At 42.4% G+C, this 23,438-nt stretch overlaps 1 protein-coding gene across 1 annotated transcript in view; it reads right to left on the bottom strand.

The window, feature by feature from the left end:
• Positions 1-23,438, bottom strand: part of LOC311133966 (A disintegrin and metalloproteinase with thrombospondin motifs 9-like) — a 75,016-nt gene that overhangs the window by 38,614 nt on the left and 12,964 nt on the right. Inside the window, exons 12-21 of the mRNA XM_084167594.1 lie at positions 20,395-20,521; positions 19,925-20,135; positions 19,678-19,845; positions 18,965-19,129; positions 17,495-17,614; positions 10,423-10,530; positions 10,146-10,313; positions 6,727-7,002; positions 5,720-5,881; positions 5,393-5,569 (exon numbers count right to left, since the gene is read on the bottom strand). Coding sequence (XP_084023720.1) covers positions 5,393-5,569; positions 5,720-5,881; positions 6,727-7,002; positions 10,146-10,313; positions 10,423-10,530; positions 17,495-17,614; positions 18,965-19,129; positions 19,678-19,845; positions 19,925-20,135; positions 20,395-20,521 — 1,682 coding nt within the window. The remainder of the gene's footprint in view (positions 1-5,392; positions 5,570-5,719; positions 5,882-6,726; positions 7,003-10,145; positions 10,314-10,422; positions 10,531-17,494; positions 17,615-18,964; positions 19,130-19,677; positions 19,846-19,924; positions 20,136-20,394; positions 20,522-23,438) is intronic.

Below are 23,438 nucleotides of genomic sequence, written 5' to 3'. Positions count from 1 at the left end.
TTTTGTGAGGAGCCCCATTACATTTAGGCGATTTGACTTAGTCGCCCAGATGTTCCCCACATGCATACATCTGGGCGAGGCTGTTATTGGGCCAAGCCGTGTGAGAGTCTGACACCAGTTACAGTTGCCCCTCCTTTATAATAACCACTTGAGGCCAGATATCAGTCTGCATGAGAACTTGAGGCTGTGTTTACACAGGCAACACAATTCTAATATTTTGCCCAATTATTGGCAAAACAGCTGATCTGATTGGTCAAAAGACCAATTAATGGAAAAAAGATCAGAATTGGGCTGCCTGTGTAAACACAGCCTCAGAGCATGCAGGACACTTCTACTTTTAAGGTGCTGTTATTGTCCATCCATGGTGTTTTAGTTACCATAAGAAATGTGCTACTATTGATTCACCCATTGGCCTATGAGCAGACGTTCCAGTGGTGTTTGGAATTTGGAGTGAGGTAGACACGGAGAGTACACACACAGGCTATGATCATGGTCATGGAGGGCCATTTAGGATAAATAACATTTTACAAAGGTTTAAATCATTGAATAAAAGGCATTTACAATGAGGGGCAGGCAGCCAGACTGCTGCTTTTTAAATGTCAGACCATTCCTCAAAGTTTTATATACTCTTTAAATGAGCTTTCCAGCCATAGTTCTCTGCTCCAATAACTTTCTATTACCTTGGGAATCATTAAAACACTGGGGAAGTAAATCACCTTCCAATTCTCTATATCCACAAATTCTGTGGGTATCCACTAGACATCTTTATTATATGTAGTTAGTTCATGTGTGTGTTCCATGCTGAAATTAACCCTTCAACCTACCAAGTGTCAACCATTTCATAAACTACATTATATTTTAGCATACTCTGAGTGAAATTGATATTTTTATGTCAATGTGTAAACTGGAATCATCACAAAACTACCTGTTATCTATAACACTATTTCCAACTATCACACTACTTTCAACTATCATGCATTCAGACACAATTTTATTGTATCATTCAAATCAGATGCTTTTATTTACAGTGCCAAATAAAACAGTGCCTCTGACAGACCACTACTTGTGCCTAAAATACACCACATTCCGATGCCTGCATTCCGTCCTGGAATTCTAAAGAACTGAGGCAACTGGGCCTTTCGGGCCCCCACAGACAACAGGGCTTTCCCAGCTTTTTTTCCTGGGATCACAGCCCTTTCCCAGAAGTCCATCCATGCTGATTAGATGTACAAGGAAGGGGCCCCTCCCAGATCAAACGTGACCCTTGACCCCCAATGCACTCCTGCATTGTCTTTCTGACAGGCTTTCATTTGAGTCACTGTCACTGGCCCCCCACCATCGGAACAATGTCATCAACCCGCCAGAGGAAAGGGGCAAGGGGGGGACTGAGGGGGCGACGTAGTTGAAGAGAACGTGTCGTCAGGCACACAAAAAAACCATGTCAGCCATTAGGAGTGAATGAGCACAGTAAATGGAGGTCCTTCTAGCCAGTGTCACAGAGAATAAAGATTGATCTTAGTACGAATGGCTTTGAACTCTGGCAGAGACAGAAAAATCATAATTGCTCAAAGAGATCACTGTGGCCCTGACCTCATAAGACAACAGAGATATTGCTCAGTGATTTGTACATTTTCATTTACTGAAAACGGCCCTTTCAAAAAAACAGTTAGAGAGCTCGAGTAATGCTCTCTGCAGAGATAATTTGCAGAGAATTTCCTATCTAATCCATAGGTGATTTGGTTAATTATATAGACCATTTCCACTTCCATGTTCCTACTGTAATTAGTGTAAAGCCAAAACCGTTAATCTAAAGGTAATCTTCTTAATTGAAGCACAGACATGTTGATGAGATTTTTAACAGGACTACAAAGTTGCCTGTGGTATTATAAGTGAATGTGTTCACTTCACTGTTAGTGGTTCTTCATGGCAATTACCTCATTTAATGAAACTCTTTTTTAGAAAACAGTGTTCCAGAGTGTAGATTTATCAGTTTTTCCCCTAAGCACTAGTCCTCCTGTAACTAAGGTAAGCTCAAGAGTGCAGATGTTTTGTTTCTCTTCTCTCATATGACCTACATTTTTCACTTTTGATATCCATACAATACAGTGTTCCTGCACACTAAATAAACTAGCTAGAGGATTGACTAGAAAGGAAATCAGTATAAATTGATGTTTTGGAATTTAATTTGAGCATAAGCACTTGTTCGTGATGGTTCGTGAATCGTGAACATGATCTTTTACGGTAAATAATATACATGAAAGAAACAGTGCCTTTTAATAGTACCTCTACTTCACTTTAATAGTTACCTTTCTGTGAGCGAACATAAATATTGACATGACATTATAATGAAGTAGAAATAAATACAGATAATTACATAAATATGCACAAATGTCCTTGAAACCCAGACTAATACTGCCATATGGAATGAGAGGCATAGAGTACTTTATTTCAAGAGCCTGTTCATATCATCAAACACATTGTAAATGCATCACGCTGTACTGCTAAAATATGCACCCTAAACTCCAACAAGGAGCCAAGCTGTGATTTGTGGCTCTAGATAAAAATAATATAACTGTGTTTTATTCTACACATCAAATGATCGACAATTCCACAGTGCAATGAGACTTAATGCATGTGGAGTTGTTTCAAGTAGGGTAAAAGTTACACACTCTTATTGGATTCGTCATAATCAACCCAACCTTATGCTACCTTGTCATTACTCATATGGAGATTATTAGAAATGATCGTTTTTCTTTAGTGAACAAGGTGTGGTGAGAAATACACTCACTGCCTGCTTGAGAGCTGTGTTAACAGGCCCTTAAAATAAGGTGTGATGTCTGCAACTTATGCACACACATTAATTACCAGGAGGTTACAGTTAGCCTTAGGAATGACTGGGTGGGCTCCAGGCAGAGGTTGCGCCTAACCACAGGTCCAAGATCAGCTTTCACTACCCCGATTCCACTCGTAACTATTAAGAGGTAGAACAAAACACAGACCCTGGATCTGTGGTTAGGGCCAACATCCTTGGATGGGCTTAACATCATGATGAATTTGAATGAGAATGCAGCCCTCCAGCAGAAGACCAAGGTGTGTGGGGGGGTGGTGTTAATAGAGAATGAGGTAGACACATACGACTGGCTCAGAGGATGAGCTCCAGGTATATAGAACACTATAAACTCTCCCTGTGGTCGCAGGTACTGACTGTGTGTTCACAATGCTAGGACAAGGGGCATTCTCTTTCAGCTACAACAGAAACAGGTTTGGTGGTGAATAAATGGAACACACTTCAAAAATTATCTTTACCTTTAAAAAAAATTATAACACATTTTCACCTAACATAACTACATTTTTTTGGACATAATCAATAATCAACATCATGAAAAGAAAAAAATAGGCAAAAAATTGAATATGAAAAACTACTCAAAACACCAGGTGTTTACATACGTACATATCTCTACATCACAATAGACAGTTTGTGACCTTAAGTTATTATTATTTTATTTTTTATGTTTATATCTAATTTCTCCCTTATTTAGCAAAAGCACCATTGTAAGTATCATAAGTTAATGGCTAGTTGAGTTGTGTTTGTTCCAAGTGAGGTATGGTTGAGCATAGCATATTTTCACATGTGTATTGAGCACTGGTGAACACACCAAAATAAACTATTTACAAAGCGAGTATATAGACATATCTAACAAGACATAAATACACTCATATCAAGCACCTTTTGAGCGGTGGGCCTTGAACCTACTGGTTTGGCTGGGTGCTTATGTCTGTGCTAGTAAAAAGGAGGGAATCTGGGTCAGGACTTCAAGCTGTGGTAAAATGACTATTACCTCGAAGAATCACATAATTTATCAAATAACACAGCTATCACTTTATTCTACAGTCCTATTTCAGATGGTGTTTACCTGTTCTTTATTGAGAAACCCTATTGTTTCTTTTAAAGAATTTAGCATAATTGGTAACTACCCGGCACGTACATGACTAAAAAGTAATTATTAGTTCATTACCATGTAATTACCATTTTACAACGTCATTTCTGAGTAAATACTAGTGGACTGTAAAATAAGGCAGAAACATAAGATAATTTGTAACTTCTCTATAATTAATAAAGGGCAATCTGCTATTGCAGACGCTCTTATCCAGAGTGAATTACAGGAGCAATTAGGGTTAAGTGCCTTGCTCAAGGGCACATCGACAGATTTTTCACCTAGTCGGCTCAGGGATTAGACCAAGCGACCTTTCGGTTACTGGCACAACGCTCTTAACCACTAAGCTACCTGCTGCCCCCGGATGTATTGCTACATCCATTTTTGGACTATTAAATATGTAAGCTTGTTTTACTCCTTTGTTGGTAAACAATGTAATTGTAAACAAAACACTGTATTAAAACATGGTTAAAACATGGATGGTCAATCGATGCATCCATAGATATGTCTATGAATTTGACAGTGGTTACATTTCTCCAGCCCCATCCCTCAGCTGTTTACTGAAACAGTGGTGAGGTGTGGCTTTGTTATTGTTTGAACTGCAGATTGCCCCATTAAGACCAATTGAATTCTTACAGTTATGATGGTCAATATAGCTTTAGCATCAGAATGATATATATATATTTCTAGAGTACCCAAACATTATTTATAGTCCCAATGTGGTTGGTGCATTCACTTGGACTCTTTCCAGGTCATTTTCTTTGCCACGTGTAAAAAAAACTATGAATAGCACCAACACTCGAGTATACTGTATATCCATTCTTTGGGTGTTAAAAAAAACAAAAACAAGGCATCTTAAATTCCTGATATACAGAAACATTCATCAATATTTGCATATGAACAATGATTGACTGTGTGCGAATACAAAGAGGTATGACAGAAACTTTGGAGGTTAATGCTACTGTATATACAAAGGAAACCAAGAAGAAAATCTCTTAAGTAATAAATTATCTTTTAAAACAATATCTTACAAACTAGCTTTGATTCTGAAATACCAACTGATCCTGAATTTTGAACACTGACTAAGACTGACAACAGAGAAAGTGTTCTTATGGTCACAGCTGTCAATGAAGCATTTCATATGTTGTACTTTTTGGTGTGTTGTGTGTATTGTGTGTTTATCTTTTCTCTTAAGCGCAACATAAATCAATTCCCAACTGTCTCTAGAAGGATGACCAGTCTCAGGCACCAAGGGAAAGGGTAAAGGTGAGGTGGAGGTGAAAAGTTTCCAGCATGTACGCTCTACAGAACCATCCTGCTCCCTCAAGTTTAATTATTTGTTTGTTTGGCTTTGTCATGCTACACAGTTTAGTGGTGAAACTCTGTGTGTGGTGAAATGAGAGGACTGTTAAAAAAAGAGGGGGAAGAAAACAAAAGGCATATATTTACGAGCGTACCGAGCTCCATGGGTCTGTGCTCCAGTGGGGGTTAGACGGGCACGACTGAGTATTGCACTGCTCACGGTCGGGCGGTTTGTCAAGAATCTCACAGCTCAGATCGTTAAAGCGCTCTCCGTTGGGCCTCTGACACGCCACCAGCCGCGTCTTTATTCCTCCCCCACACGGCTTGGTGCACTGCAGGACAGAGCAGAGGAAAGAAGGAGTGTGTAGACAAAGTCAGGACAGTTGATTCCCGCCAATGTTTATGCAACGTACAGTATGTCATCAAAGTGCAACTAAACCCTGCAGTGTATCAGTGCTGTAGGGCGGCTTGTGTTCTCTCACCTCTCCCCAGTTCCCATAGACCCACTGTGGACAGGGTCCGGACTCACAGGAGCGCTGCTCGATGGGTTCGGAGCGCTCCTCACAGTTGCTGACAGCATAACCATTCTCATCCTGGCACACCACCACGCGCCTCTGGAAGCCGCCTGCACATGTGCTCGAGCACTGACGTCACAGGGAGGAGAACACCATTTGAGACAGATGGTTCACACACTCTCACATGTACAGGTATGTATGCACTAACTCAGAGACACGCAAGTAGACATTCAAACACTAATACATGTACCATGCACACAATGACAAAAACATGCAAATGTTCAAACTCATCCATGCAAATGTATAGTGCTCATCTATGCACACAAGAATCATTTACCAAGAAACACACTGTCACATACTGTAAACTTTTGCATATACACACACCAGCTACAATGAAACAAGTGCACACACAAACACCAACACACAATTTAAAAATACAAACGATAACAAACCAACATATGGCACCCATTGACAGACAAGTATACAAAAGCACACATACATCACTCTGGCAAGGGTCAGATTGACCTCAGAGACTATGTGCTTTAGGAAACTGGATGGATAATGCACTGCTATATTAAAACACATCCTCAGGAAAAGGAAGGAAGAGATCCCGAAAATAGCCCTTGCTATTTCCCATGATCCTTTAAATAACAACAGCTATTTGGGGACACAGATTGTTGTGCAACTAACTGTAATAACCCAGTTTTGAATAACAGCTGTACAATAGGCTACTAACTGCCAAAACCATCAGCAAAAACAAATTGACTTCTTGGGTCACGATACATGACGTTGTTACATCACAGACAGACAGCCTCATAAATGTCAACATCAACACAAGACTGAGATAGTGCTCAGCTGTGCTGCCTTCCAATTTATACGATTGAAATGGAAGACGATATAGGTTGTATGCATTCATTTAATGTTAAGGAACCTAGGACTGCAAGATGCTTGTAAATGGTGTATAAGAAACTCACCGCTCCCCAGGGTCCCGTTCTCCATTGGTGGGCCTGGGCTCGCCCTCCACTGCGCCCGTCGGCAGCTGTGGGCAGGTTGTTGCGGGGGCCGCCGCTGGGTGAGGGGAGGGGCCGAGGGTCACTGGAGCGGGCAGCAGGGCACTGGGACATGGCACACTCCTGCTCTGTGGCCGGACGGTCATCAGCGTCACACTCCACTACGTCCACTATCTGATCACTGAAGTTCACACACACCACCTGGCGTGTGGTCTTCCCCTGCCCGCAGGATACAGAGCACTGCGCACACACGCACACACAGGCACACACACAGAGTAAGAAACACAGCATACAAACACAAACAAAACTTGCTGTAGCAGCTTAGGTCAGTGTCTTGTCTCTTTAAACATGGCTGACCCAAACATATCTTCCTTAAGGAAAATGAAACAGAGTAGAGCTTCTGCCAAAGACTCATGCTGCTCCAATTAGGTCTGGCCAAGTGGAGTAAACTGGACTGTATCTGTGTTGCATAAGACCTGGCATTATGCAACAACTGTCCACTCTACAGTACTGTACTGTGCTACTGAGCCAGGGATTACACTGCCCAAGGGTTTACTGACTAGGACTCAACAATGCTGCCTATTTCAAATAGGTGTGGATATTGCACAAGCATCTCCCAATCCGAAAAATAGTGTAGTTACTGTACTTTAACAGGCCCTGTATAGGCCTATGCACAAGCTAAAACTACAACACTGAGGCTGCTTTTACAGTTGGATCTCATAATAACAGTCATTAAACTTAAAGAACTAACTGGGACATCCGCCATACTCTAGCTATCACTCCATCAGGGTTCATTTCCGGTTCCATTCCATATCAAGAGTGTGCAAAGTGAACGTTTAGAGTCAGATCGGTCTCTCTCTGTGGTTCTGTTTGCTGTGGCCTTGGGCTGAGCTGCTTCCTGCCTGCCTGGAGCCCACTGAGTTGCTCTGGAATAAATAAGCAGTCAGAGAGACCCTCCCTCCCACAGCCTGTATCTAGCTATCTGTGTGTGTGTGTGTGTGAATGTTTGTATGTGTGCATGCGTGCGTGTGTGTGTGTGTGTTTGTGCGTGCATGTGTCTACAGTATGTGTGTGTGCGTGTGTGTGAGCGCGTGTGCATGGTGGCCATAACTGCAGCATGGTGGGAGTATGACTAGTGGTCTCTGTCTGATGAGAAACATCTGTAAACAAGGATCCTAGCCCCTCTCTCCAGCCCCTTGTTCCTCACGCCTCCCTCCATCCCCTTGCCAACCCTCCAAACACACCAAAGCCTGTTTCATCTCCTCCTCCCCTTGGAACAGAGAAACACACAATCACACAAAGTGATTATGAACAGTGGTCTGAAAGGCTCAAACCCCAGCTAAACAAACCTCAGATATTATAATCCACTGAGCTGGCTAGAGATTTCATTGTGAAATACAACTTAATGAACAGTGCCGACAGAGCGTATAATGGTAGTCAGATTTCCCTTTAGAAGAACTGTTCACAATGGAATTGTTAACAAACGTTAAAGGCCCAGTGCAGTCAAAAACTTGATTTTCCTGTGTTTTATATATATTTCTACACTATGAGGTTGGAATGATTAGTTAACAGACCAATAAGAACGAGAGTTCCAAACCTCTCTGCCAATAACAGCTAGTTTTCAGTTTTCCCCTCCCCACTTACACTACATTACCAAAAGTATGTGGACACGTGCTTGTCGAACATCTCATTCCAAAATCAAGGGCATTATTATGAAGGTGTTCGATGGGGTTGAGGTCAGGGATCTGTGCAGGCCAGTCAAGTTCTTCCACACCGATATCGACAAACCATTTCTGTATGGACCTTGCTTTGGGCATGGGGGCATTGTCATGCTGAAACAGGAAAGGTCCTTCCCCAAACTGTTGACATAAAGTTGGAAGAATGTCATTGTGTGCTGTAGCGTTAAGATTTCCCTTCACCAGAACTAAGGGGCCTAGCTGGAACCATGAAAAACAGCCCCAGATCATTATTCCTTCTCCACCAAACTTTATAATTGGTAGGTAGTGTTCTCCTGGCATCCGCCAAACCCAGATTCGTCCGTCAGACTGCCAGATGGTGAAGTGTGATTCATCACTCCAGAGAACACGTTTCCACTGCTCCACAGTCCAATGGCGGCAAGCTTTACACCACTCCAGCCGATGCTTGGCATTGCGCATGGTGATCTTAGGCTTGTGTGCGGCTGCTCGGCCATGGAAACCCATTTCATGAAGCTCCCGACAAACAGTTATTGTGCTGACATTGCTTCCAGAGACAGTTTGGAACTCGGTAGTGAGTGTTGCAACCGAGGACAGATGATTTTTACGCAGTACGTGCTTCAGCACTCGGCGGTCCCGTTCTGTGAGCTTGTGTGGCCTATCACTTTGCGGCTGAGCCGTTGTTGCTCCTAGACGTTTCCACTTCACAATAACAGCACTTACAGTTGACCGGGGCAGCTCTAGCAGGGCTGAAATTTGACTAACTGACTTGTTGGAAAGGATTGCATGGCCATGTGCTCGAATGAGTGAAATATCCGAATCCACTAATTTGAAGGGGTGTCCAAATACTTTTGTATATATAGTGTAGACCACTCCCAGACAGTCCTAGCATAATTCTTGCTTGAGAAATTGCTCTTTGCTAAGAAGCAATTCTTGTTTCTTTTTGACCATTTTAATCACAGTAAGGTACCGTAATTTTCGGACTATAAGCCGCGCCTTTTTTCCCATTTTTCGACCCTGCGGCTTATATAACGGTGCGGCTAATCTATGGATTTTTACAGCTAACGGCCACTAGAAGACCTCCTAAATCTATGGATTTGACAGGTTACAGTCCACCAACTTTAACTCTATGGGCTCTATGACCGGTCTGCGCCCCCCACCTTTAAGCGACGGGCTCCAGCAGGAAAAGCTGGAGGCTGGAAAAGAGTGAGACAGGTAGCGCGCAAAAGTAAAAGTGGAACCGAGAGTGGTACGAGAGACAGAACGAGAGACAGAACGAGAGCAAGACAGACAGACATTACGAGAGCGAGACAGTTTGTCTCTTTCCCGACAATCCCCTCTGTGCACGAACCCTTACATATGGTAATTAAACATTAAAACACCTGCGGCTTATAGTCCAGTGCGCCTTATATATGTACACATCATTCAATATCATTCAATTTAGCTGCTGCGGCTTATACTCCGGTGCGCCTTATAGTGCGGAAAATACGGTACTTAATTGTTACCCAGATATTGATATTGATATAAAAACAGCTGCATTGGAACTTTAAAGACATTAGCAATGGATATAATGGATATATGGATATAATATCCTTAACCACAAGACCCTGTAGTAATGTCAAATATTTTAAGTGTAAATGGTAAATGCATTAAACATTGGTGGTTGATTGAACGAAAGTAGTTACTTACAGATGTCCATTCCAGGACCTTCCACTGTCCGCAGGCCACTACAGAGCACACCTCCCTGGCTGGGGGCTTGGCCAGGTGGGAGCAGGCAGAATCCTCCGCAACCCCACCCTGGTTGTCACGGCAACTGACATAGCGCATCCGGGTCCCTTTGCCGCAGGTGGCGCTACACTGTGGTGGAGATGGAGGCAATCAGTACAGTTACAGTACAATACAGTACAACACACACAGTATGTAATTGCTGCATTGAGTGGTGGAGTAAGTAACCGATAGAACCAACCTGTGTCCAGGAGCCGAACCTCCACTGGGTTTTGTGTGGGAGGTGGGAGGGCACTTTGGTCCCCGGGGGAACCGGGTGGCTGACGGGACACTGGGCAAGTTCACAGTCCTACAGACACAAACATACACATCCATTAAACCAATTACAGTGACAGAAACACAGCATACAATACTGTCATCTACTTACTGTACATCTCTGACAGAAGTGTCCCCATCATCAGACTCATCAGACTAAAAGTAACAGTGTTACTCTGACGGATCCCAGAAATAGACAGCGTTAAGCCCCTCCACATAAGGCCAACCATCTGAATAACCTGATGCCTGTCATAACGGGACACAGTGGAGAGGTATCCCAGTCTCCAATGCCAACACTGGCGTGTTACTGGGCTCCTCCTTCTTCCGCCGTGCTCTCCTCCCCAGAGCCCTCTCATGACCTTTGACCCCCTAGTTCTGGGTTGAGCAGAGAGGTGAGCAGAGAGGGGCCTAACTCAGGTATAGCTGTGTTATAGAGGGCTCCACGTTCCACACTCATCCTCTGAGTGGAAACAAAGCGGACACTGGCAGCCAGGCAGGCTGGAGAACACAGCCTCCACGTAAAACATGGTGGTGGTGGGAATAATAAGAGAAAAAATGAAGTAGGCAACCAAGACCTGTCTTTGACTCTGTGGGTGTGTGTTGATGTATGTGGGTCTTTATATAAATAAAAGGGGCCAATGTGTGACATCAGGGTCAACATTTCTAAATGGTTTAATATACATTTAAATATGATTTTCTTGCAGCTTCACATGTGTAGTTACAGGAATAAAAGTCTAGATAGGCACAATGAGACCATAACTCCACCTAGAAACAACAAAACATCTACATGTCATTCAAAATGTCACAAGAAACATGGACACCTCATGTTTCTTTGTCATGCCTAGTTGCCAGGTCTTTTTGTGCATTGGTCAAATTCTCTATCATTTAAAGCCATGCTAAACATTACTGAAGATTGAAAAAGATAAACAACAGCATTTCTATATGTTTTAATAGTTGATATAATAATATAATATAATGAAATAATAATAATACAATGGGTTCTGTCAACAAAATCATTGACAATAATAATAACCAATAATGAAATCATTATAGTCAGTAAACTCTTCAAGCATTGTGTGTGTGAGTCTGTGTCTGAAAACTAGCAGTCAAATTCTTTCTTCCTCTGTCCTTGTTTCCTCCACTCCTTGCCTCTCCTTGAAAGTGCATTGCAGCCTGAGGGGAGGAACCTTAACTCCTCTCCCCCAATGTGCTTTGAGAGGGAGGTGAGGAATGGGGGAAAGGGGAGAATCGCAATTACATTTCCTTGAGTTAAGGTTCCTTCCCTCAGACTGGAATGCACTTTCAAGGAGAGGCAAGGAGTGGAGGAAACAGGTCCTCAACTGGCAGCTTCATTAAATAGTACCCGCAAAACACTAGTCTCAACGTCAACGGCTCTGTCGTAGCCAGCCGCAACCGGGAGACCCATGGGGTCCAGTGGCCCAGCGTCGTCCAGGGTAGGGGAGGGAATGGCCGGCAGGGATGTAGCTCAGTTGGTAGAGCATGGCGTTTGCAACGCATGGGTTGTGGGTTCGATTCTCACGGGGGGCCAGTATGAAAAAAATATATATAAAAAAATAATGTATGCACTCACTAACTGTAAGTTGCTCTGGATAAGAGCGTCTGCTAAATGATGTAAATGTAAAATGTAAGAGGCGACTCCGGGATGCTGACCTAGGCAGAGTTGCAAAGAAAAAGCCATATCTCAGACTGGCCAATAAAAATAAAAGATTAAGATGGGCAAAAGAACACAGACACAGGACTTTTTCTTTGCAACTCTGCCTAGGTCAGCATCCTGGAGTTGCCTCTTCACTGTTGACGTTGAGACTGGTGTTTTGCGGGTACTATTTAATTAAGCTGCCAGTTGAGGACCTGTGAGGCGTCTGTTTCTCAAACTAGACATTCTTATGTATTTGTCCTCTTGCTCAGTTGTGCACCGGGGCCTCCCACTCCTCTTTCTATTCTGGTTAGAGCCAGTTTGCGCTGTTCTGTGAAGGGAGTAGTACACAGCGTTGTACGAGATCTTCAGTTTCTTGGCAATTTCTCGCATGGAATAGCCTTCATTTCTCAGAACAAGAATAGACTGACGAGTTTCAGAAGAAAGTTATTTGTTTCTGGCCATTTTGAGCATGTAATCGAACCCACAATTGCTGATGCTCCAGATACTCAACTAGTCTCAAGAAGGCCAGTTTTATTGCTTCTTTAATCAGCACAACAGTTTTCAGCAGTGCTAACATAATTGCAAAAGGGTTTTCTAATGATCAATTAGCCTTTTAAAATGATAAACTTGGATTAGCAAACACAACGTGCCATTGGAACACAGGACTGATAGTTGCTGATAATGGGCCTCTGTACGCCTATGTAGATATTCCATAAAAAATCAGCCGTCTCCAGCTACAATAGCCATTTACAACATTAACAATGTCTACACTGTATTTCTGATCAATTTGATGTTATTTTAATGGACAAAAAAATTTGCTTTTCTTTCGAAAACGGTAGTGTATATATTACTAACATGTTGTAGCTTTTGGGGGAGAAATGTTTTTCCTTCACAAAAGTAGTGCACTGGGACTTTACTAGTCCTGTATTAGCAGACAGATCTCGCTGTCTGTAGAGCAGGCAATTATTATTTTATTTCTTACATAATTTTTTTTCACAAAAGTAGTGCACTGGGCCTTTCCTAGTCCTTTATTAGCGGACCAATATAGCCTTCTGTAGCACGGGCAAAACAGTTAGAAGGGTGAAGTCCTACTTTGAAAGGACAGGAAGTATTGGCTGTGCACTTAACCAATGACAGGCATTCCATACTTAACCCCATCCACATGCGAACATCGAAATATCAAATACTTTTTGGGGTTTCATATGCAAAAATGAAAAACAAGCCGTTTTATATTTCCCGATTGCGCCATTTTAACTCGGAAAACAAACGATCAAATAGTGGCGTGTATTCATGGCTGCCAAGGGAAGCCAGGCTTCCCCAAAAAATTTACCAAGAAAAAAAGAAACAAAATAATTTCATCTCTGTGTTTCCAAAATGTACTTCAATTTGCAAGAGGCTGAATGTATCTCACCGGAGAAAGCATCCAAGTGAACAAAACAGTGCCCCTCTTTCACAGTACGTGTAACCCATCTATCTAAGGTAAGCCAGTGAGCATTTGGCCTCCCTTGAAATGTTGTTAAAATAAATAATAGCCAATCAGCGTTGCACTAAACTGAATGAGTTCAGCTGTGAATGGCCCTGGCACACCAAAGAAAAAATGTCAAGGGCAGCCAGTTTGGATTTGGTTTCACACCAATCATATCATAAGCCAAACGTCATTGAATTGTTGCATCTCATTGTGTTATTGTCCTCCGGTGGCTAGCTAGCTTGCTAAAATCGTCCCGTTCCTAAATTAGCCATGGATGGAGATAGGGCTTTGGACTTAATACTTTTTAATACGTTTTACTTAATTCTCTGTACTGGCCAATGATTATAACAGTGATTGTGATCCAACCATAAATTAATACATTGTGCGCATGGCCTAAGAGGATAGAAGTTCAACATGTAGCTAGATGTAGTAGGCTAATGTTAACTAGCTGGCCTGGTGCAAGTTAGGCTAGTGAGCAAGCATTTTAGCCAGGTAGCCTAGGACAACAAAAACTTAAAGCGTGTACTGTATGACAGACTCATAGACATTTTGGGTAACTTGAAAGAGGAGGATGGCATTGGCGTTTGTCTACAAGAGTGAGTTAACATGTTTTTTCTACTTGCAAGCATGCACGCACGCACGCACACAAACACACACACACACAGAAATCAGTACCATGTAAAGCCACATAATATTCAGCTTGCGTTTATTGGACTAAATCGTTTTTGGTATCTTTTAGTTGTCACTGTATTAAACTAAGCATAGGAGATTAGATAATGTTGAAATGTTAAAGATGAAATGGTGCTGGATTAGTGGAGGCAGCGCCTGTTTTCTTTGCGACTTGTGGTAACTCTCCGAGGTTCTAAATCAATAGTTGTTTAGTGGTCCGAAAATGTCGGGAACATTAACTTGCTTGACCATGCTGTATGCAATATGCTTTGTAGACTCCACCGGACAGATGTTGCTCTCCGGTTTTGTGATGAAACAAAGGTGTGGTTGAATTTATTCAGCCACTGCCTTCTTATTGTTTCGGCCTTAGGCCTATATATCACGGTGTCAAGGCATGTGTTTATAGAGCAAACAACGCAACTATCACAAAACATAGGTTGTAATATGGCTTTTATTTGGTTGGGCTTGGGTTCACCGGTGATTTTACACACACACTGCTACTGCGATCAAAAAGTACACGGACCGTACGTAATCTTACCTCAGGAATCTTGACATAATGTTGTCCACGACATAGGCTAATTAACTTGACCGCCACAACAATATAGACACCAAAATGTTCTGTCAATTCTCCAGATCAACATTAATTGTTCAATCACATGCTGTATCACACCAGCTTTTAATCACTTCACAATCCTTTCCTGAATCAGCTGATGTTGCACGATAATTTCCCCACTTAACTAAACAGCTAAACATCAAATGCTCATCAAACAACTATAATTATTGAAGAACCCCGTTAATGACAGTATCGATTTTTGTTTTATTAATCTTGTTAAAGTTGCTCTTTCTGTTAGAAGCATTCGATTTTGCAATCCATTCATTATTTTGGATATGTGTGCCTATGAAAACTGTTTTCACACCATAACATAGGGAAATACGAAATGTTACGAGGTTACAGTGCACTTCCGAGATCTCCATACAAAAAAGAGCCTATTTCCAGAAATGTTACAGGATCAATTTCGATGTGTAATTCAATTGTTAAATTCTTAGTATATGATATAATGACAAACAGCAGTATCATAAATGTAAGGAAAGAATGGTAATATTTTATGTCACGAGATTTTTGCCAAATCTGTGAAGAGTTTAAACAAAGGTTTTCATTCGACTTGTGAATTATATTGAATGTATCTATGTTCCCCCTTTATATCTTAATGTATTCACATTAAAAAGAGGCAAATTATTATTAATGACTTTGCAACAGCTCCAAACAGTTGTCCACGACAAGAAATGCTCACTGGTACCCTAGTTTATAGAAAGACCCATGTTGTGTTCCCGTCTGTGGGTAGGTGTGTAGGAGGCAAGTGTTCAGTCATCGTTGTGTATTTTTTGGTTTTCTCTCCTCCTACTCACTGGTCAACTGAGGTAGAGACAGGCGTCCTGAAACATAAGCTCCATTCTGTCTTCTTTCCCCCTTTTCCAGCCCCGGAGTGGTTTAGGGTGGGCGGCCTCAGAGCCGACTTCACGGATGACTGGCTGGAATCACAGGGAGATGAAGTGACTGGTTCAGGGTCACTGGGCCTGATGGCTGAGTCGGGAATTAAGGCCTGGACCAGGGGGGCCTCCCTGTGACCGGAGTCTCAGCCTGTGTTTATTGCTCACCCCTCCACACCCAACCCCTCCACACCCCACTCAACCACGACCCGCTCGCCATGCCCCGGAAAAACGGTCCATCCTGCCTTCCCACTATTAGCATGAAGAAGAAAGAAGCAAGCCCTAATAAACTAAACTGATGCATGGAGAGGTTCATAAAAGTAGAGGCTAGTGAAATGTGGGCAAATTAGTCCAGAACTGTTTGTGTTCACTGTCTATGTCTCCTGAGTGGCGCAGTGGTCTAAGGCACTGCATCGCAGTGCTAACTGTGCCACTAGAGATCCTGGTTCGAATCCAGGCTCTGTCGCAGCCGGCCGCGACCGGGAGACTCATGGGCGGCGCACAATTGGCCCAGCGTTGTCCAGGGTAGGGGAGGGAATGGCCGGCAGGGATGTAGCTCAGTTGATAGAGCATGGCGTTTGCAACGCCAGGGTTGTGGGTTCGATTCCCACGGGGGGCCAGTATAAAAAAAATATGTATTCACTAACTGTAAGTCGCTCTGGATAAGAGCGTCTGCTAAATGACTAAAATATAATATAAATATATGTCTTGGTCATGACACTTCAACAGAGCAGGAATTGTCTTACTGAAGAGGTTTTAAAGATAGGTTCACATAAAGTGGGGAGAACCAGCCTATGAAACTCCAATACAAGACTGTTAACAGACAGACATTAAGGTGGGAAACTAGACTATTATACTATACTACAATACTTTTTTACAGACAAATGATACCCATAGCAGACTGTAGGTGTGACTTACATAACCAAGGTGAGGACATTTTCCACAAATAATCCAGGAATGTTTTGCCCCGTCACCAGCCCTGCCCCGTGGCCTACTGTTACCGCAAAATCTTTCTGTTTCTGGGGTTAGAGCCAGCTCCCCCTCGATCACCCACCCCCAGACCCCCTCCTGCTCCTTGACAGGAGCTGTTGTGCGCACCTGCCATGGACAGGCCCTCTTTCCTGCTCCCTCATGCTTGGTAAGGGGACGGACTGCTGGAGGGAGACAATCCCAGCTATGTGTCTCCGTCTGGGGGTAAGAGCGGCCCAGCACAGCCCCCCTCCAACCCCCCTCTAGACAAGAAGGCCTTATTGAGTCCAGGTTGTAATGGACTGGGTGTGGGACTTCCTTCCTACCTCACAGTGTGCCATTGACTGTACCTGTGTCTCAGCCTGCATGGGGAACCCCCCTTTCCTCACTATAGTATTAAACAACATTCTACAACTTGAGGGGATAGGGCAAGTCACATGGTCAGCTCACAACCAAGCATTCAAGTGTCAGGAGCAGGTTAGGGTCTTGTGTGTTCTACTGAGTCTGACAGTCAAGCCCTGGGTGGCCTAATATTGAGAAAATTGCATGTAGGCCTCCCTAGAAGTTATATTCTCACAAATATCACTTGAAAACTGAGTAGTATGCAAGGGCAGTATATAAAAGCATTTTCACAAAATATGAAACATTGCTTTCACTTATCCCATGTCAATTGTCCAGATCAGTGCAGAGGAGATGAGGGGAAGTTATAGAGATGTTGAGATGGGTCTTAGTGGACTGTGTCCTTACCTGAGTGTCAGTGGGCCGCGTGGCAGCGTTACATTCAGTGTCGTCCATGACGGACCCGTATGACCCCACAACGCACTTCACGGCTCGCATCTGGTAGCCGGGTCCACACGAGGTAGTGCACTGAGTTCACCAAAGAGAGAGTAAGAGAAAAGAGAGATATAAAGAAAGAGAGTGATGGAGAGAAAGATAGAGAGAAAGAGAGGGAGAGAGAGATAGTCAGAGAGGGACAAAAACAAGCCAACATAGCAAATCTTCCCAAAAATGAGTAACTAAAAGGAAAAGAAGGGCTCTCCCTGACTAGCATGGTCAGACTAGTGCCAGCAGATAACAGCCTTGAGGATCATAATGCATGAGTAATTAATCTACTTTCTACTTCTTTTTTTCCACTGTAGCCAAGTCAGTGGGTACACACCACACTCTCTTCTACCTCACTGACTCCAATGAAACGAGGTCAAACTTGTGTGACAGCAACTTCAGCTAAGATTCCACGCGCTTCATTAAACGGCTTCAAATATACATTTAGCATGATTGCGTATTCCATGGTATAGGAACACCATCTCTGTCACACGTTTAGGCTTATAGGCAGTTTGCACACACAAGCTGTGTTAAGATGAAGTGCCCAGTTTTGATTTGCAAAACGTTGCGATACCTTTTAAAGTCTATAGCCTAAGAATTGCTACAGAGAAGGTTTTTTTCCGTCCTGAGAGATATAAACTGGTGATGCATTAGCAAGCATAAGCATAGGGGAGTATGTCTACACAGATTGTGTACAGATTGTGTATGCTTATTTTGGCATGGTCAGCAATGTGCCTAAACAGCAGAGTAAATGGGGGATAGACTAAATGAGTGGCTTAGCTTATCTTTCTCCTGTCATTGTTCTACATCTGGAGCAGTGGAGGCTGCTGAGGGGAGGACGGCTCATAATAATGGCTGGAACGGAGCGAATGGAATGGCATCAAATACATGGAAACCATGTGTTTGATGTACTGTATTTGATACCATTCCACTGATTCTGCTCCAGCCATTACCACAAGCCTGTCCTCCCCATTTAAGGTGCCACCAACCTCCTGTGATCTAGAGAAAGTTCATATGAGATAATTTTTTAAAATCACATTAGCCTCTGTATAGCCTCATGGACAGAGTTCCACATAGCTAAAACTCTGAAGCAAAATGGGTTTATTATGATAGATTGAATAAATAGCTGCTTCATTGGGTCATATTCTAATATTAGAAACCTTTGGACACAGTTGGAATGACACATAATATGTTCACATAATCGTTAGCTGTTACAAGACACAACACTATTGTCTTTGAGGAACAGGGGGTGACTGTAAGCCACAGATGTCACCTGGAACATAGTGTGTGCCACTTGGCAAACAGATCATAATATTACCTGTCACAAAGCCATGTCACCACTCTCATAAACATGTCACTGTACTGTATGTCAACTTTCCAACAGGCGTGACTCACCTGTCCCCAAGGTCCGACCTGCCACGAAGCACAATCCTGCTGCTGACACGTCTGGACTGACTCAGGCTTGGACATAGAGTCACAGAAGCGGTCGTCCAGTCGGTCCTCCGCAAACTGGCACCATGTCTGCCGATGCTTGTACCCTTTCCCACACGTCACCAGGCACTGCAACAACAGTCATCGGGCACAATGAGAAACAGGGGCACATAGATTGACATGTACAGTAGGCTAGCTATGTGTGTACAGTATGTGTTTGTTTGTGTAGGCGCACTCAAAGCCTTTTGAGCTGCTTGGACAGAATGTGTAAACTATACAATAAAGCTAGTTATTACCCCACAAACACTGGTACAGTTATGCACCGTACATGACAAGACATACCAAGGACACTTATTATCAACATTAGGATTTCCTTTGACCCACTTCACTGGCGCTCAGTCATTTTTACATTTTTAATACTTCCTCTTTATATCAGGAGTAGAATTCCTTAGTCAAAAAAATTAAAGATTATTCCCATAATTCTGTCCTGCAAATGTTATTTTTACACTACGTCAGCTGTCAGGTGTAGAATCAGAACCCTGATTTGGCTGCAAACTGGTCGTAGTGTAAAAAGGCCATCTGGGTTCAAAATTCTAACATTTCAAAATTCCTCAATTAACTTCAAATGATAAGTAACATTCCCAAAGCGTAGTCCAAACATTCTCCATATAACTGACCTCAGACCAGTCTCCGGTCTTCCACATGGGACATAGGAACTCATTGCAGTTCTGGACGGTGGTCAGCTTGTCTCTCTGACTGCACTTGCTCTCATCACTTCCCGCCTCAGAAGACTTTCCACACACAGCCGCACGACGCCGGGACCCTCCGCCACAGCTTTTGGAACACTGCAACACCCGCACACACATATTAAGCCTTTTCCTTCTCTTTTTCTAAACCCCCCAAAACCATGACAGGCGGTCTCACCTCTGACCAAGATGAGTACTCCCATCCGCCTGGGTTGCAGTCTCCTTGGCAACTCTCCTTGTCTTCAGGTTTGCGTTGACTGCTGCAGTAACGCTCGTCCACCTTCTGGGTCTTTCCATCGGCACGGCTGAGTTTGGCGCAGTAGATCTCCAGCGTACGATATCCCACTCCACATGGGACTGTACACTCGCTCTTCCTCGCCACATGCCACCTACACAGACAGGAAAGGTCAAAGGTGAAAGACGCTGACAGGATAAAACTGAACTTTGTATCAAACAAATTAAAATAAAATAAAATACAATAACATTTTATTTGTCACATGCGCCGAATACAAAGTAAGGTGTAGACCTTACCGTGAAATGCTTACTTACAAACCCTTAACCAATAATTCAGCATACATATCAGAGATATAAAGAAAAATAATCTGCGACACAGACAGGTAAAGCGATTGAGAGTGGTTTAGGTAGTACCTGATTTCACACTCTGCGTTGCAGGGTTCTGTGACCATGGCTGGTCTGGCGACCCCATGGCACCTCTGGTCTGAGACCACCACACGGTCTGACTCTCTACTACACAGGATCTTCCTCTTACGCTCTCCTGATGGGGTGGGAGAGAGGGTTTAGTTCCTTGGTCATGGTCCTGCTGCTTTTAGTTCCTCCAAGTCACTGGCATTGAATTGATAAATTGATTGGCTAGAAAGTTCATGCAAGCTTGTATTCCTTGGGAGTCTAAATCAGCAGGAGTGTGTGCCTCCAGGAATCGCGTTTGATGTCCCCATTGTTTAAATCATAGCAAAATCAGTTTTTTTCAAAAAGAGTTCTAAGAAACATCACTCTTCCATCTATACCTTCTGTTCTCAATTTTTATAACCAAGCATTATAAGCTGTAAATCAGTAAAACTGGCAGTAAATCCCCATAGATAAATAGAAATGTATTAGTGAAGAAAGACACTACAGGCTCTATTGTCAGCCAGGTGTCAAACGTTAGGTTCCGCAAATTTACCTGTCTAACATCAGCTTACTTGCCCTGAGGTGGGAAGGGTGGGAATATTTGAGGTGTGTCCTTAAAACTAGCGCAAAAGTGACCATTTCATTCAGCGCAAATAGGGAGATTTAAGACTCACCAAAAGCAGGTCTTAGCGGTAACACGGTTGATTATGTCATGGATTTTGACAGCGGAAGCCAGCCTATCCAGCCGTGACGCACAGTGCCCATATGCTCATGGAACAAGAGATATGTGCTTTTTGTGCCTGTGAACCTTGTATTTAGAAACATGAAAAAACAATGTTTTTTCCATTTTGTTTAATTTAATTAGAAACCAAGCATAGCCTTGGGTCTGTTTATTTCTTCTCCTGCCATATCCACTCGCCAAGTAACCAAGACTATCATTAAAGGGTTTGGCTTATGAGACAGCTTTTTAATAAATCTTTATCACCAAAGTGTTATTAAAAGATCAAGTTGGGAGCAGCAAAACAGTAAGCGGACATCCCCTTTTAATCTATGTATTGTAGGCAACTTTATTTTAGCCAGCTCTTAGAATGAGAGATGATGCCAGTGACCCTCGTATTTAGAAACATTTAAGTTATTTTCCTGTAACAATTGCTTGTTTTTCGTTTCATTAGATTAAAAACCAAGTCCTCAGTAGGCTACCCTTACACTACTATAATGAAAGGTGGTTCAGCAGCAATAAGTCAGGTATCTTTCTTATCCTGGCCATGCGTAAGCCAAGTAGCCCATCCATAAAAGGTTTCTAAATGGTCTACTAGCGAGGCTTTTGCCGTTTTGCTTTTGCATTATTTACAATTAACATAGTCCTACCTGCATATTCCATTTCGCTGATATCATCCCCATTTCCAGAGTGCCTGTTGTCCGGTTACCAAAAACACAGTCTTCCTTTCTTATTCAAATTATTCAGTCCTATAATGCCATATCAATGATGGATAGGCCTATATTTTGCTTATTGCAAATGTGCCTCACACATAGCCTACAAACATTTTAAAGGGAGCGTAGTATTCTTTATTTCAGGAGAAGAGCGATGCGTAAAGACATGCATGTATGGGTCGTTCCACGAAATGAGTGCCTTTTGAGTCCCTTTCATATTTTCAGTAGAAATTGTGCACCAATATTGTATTTTCAAAGCCTGTTATATTAAATAAATTGCCCTTTAATATACACCACATGGAAAATTTAATAAATCTAACGTGCCACAATTCAGCATTTTGACATGTCCCTCTGTGCACCCTCTGTGACTTAACCCCAACATTTCTCAAAGTTTTCACAATCATTGTAAAGCCTTAGTTATTATGTTGCTTTGACGAAGTCATTTCTGGTGATTGTTATTTATTTATTTAATGTGATTAGTGATCCATAAAAATAAACTGTCTCTCATTTTGAGGTCAACCCTGTTATGTGAACTGAACTCTCATTTTAATATGGTGAAACTATTCCTTTTTAAATATTTTTTTCTAAATAAACATTATAGTCAAACCCTAGTGTAAAAGCAGGTGAGCTGGTTCTAATCTTTTTTGCAATTTTCTGGTGTTTTGTGATGGAAAATTTAGCATATTATGTCAACCCTGTTACCCATAGATAGACAGACTAGACATGTTTTAACAATTTCAATAGTTTTTGTCAAGCTTTAATTTAATCGCCCCCCTCTCTGTTGCACAGCGGTATTTATGGCTGATTTAAGATTAAATCATCAACCCTGTTATGGACAACCCTGTTACTTTACTTGGCACTTAATAGGCACTTACTATCATCATTTTGTTTATTTAACCTCTTGAGATGGCAAAACATGTTTTTTATTAAGATGAACAGGTGCTCCTTATGACAGAACGTTAAAATTAGGTTAATAAATCACCAAGTTACTCTACTCAAAAGGCACCCAATTGGTGGAACGACCTGTATAGGTGAAGCAAGTACAACAATGTTGACTGCCAAAACTCCAAACATATTTAGTAAAAATGTGATGTATTTTGCTGTTACTATTATTCGTTACTGTAGCCTATGCTATTTAATAAACGGACTAGGAAGAGAATATTCTGTGCCCCCCAGCCGAATTGGAGTTGATGGCAAAGCAAAAAACGTCAATAAATCAAATCAAATGTTATTTGTCACATGCGCCGAATACAAGCCCTTAACCAACAATGCAGTTTTAAGAAAAATAAGTGTTAAGTTAAAAAAAACATAAGTAAAAATAAAAAAGGAAGAAAAATATAACAAATCCTTGAAGAGCAGCAGTAAAATAACAGTAGTGAGGCTATATACAGGGGGTACCGGTACAGAGTCAATGTGCGGGGGCACAGGTTAGTCGAGATAATATGTACATGTAGGTAGAGGTAAAGTGAATATGCATAGATAATAAACAGAGAGCAGCAGCAGCGTAAAAAGATGCAAATAGTCCGGGTAGCCATTTGATTAGCTGTTCAGGAGTCTTATGGCTGGGTGTAGAAGCTGTTAAGAAGCCTTTTGGACCTAGACTTGGCGCTCCGATACCGCTTGCCGTGCGGTAG

This window comes from Coregonus lavaretus, assembly GCF_964263955.1.
Source record: "Coregonus lavaretus genome assembly, chromosome: 8".
In the NCBI taxonomy this organism is placed as follows: domain Eukaryota; kingdom Metazoa; phylum Chordata; class Actinopteri; order Salmoniformes; family Salmonidae; genus Coregonus; species Coregonus lavaretus.
This window is presented reverse-complemented; position numbering and strand designations above follow the sequence as displayed.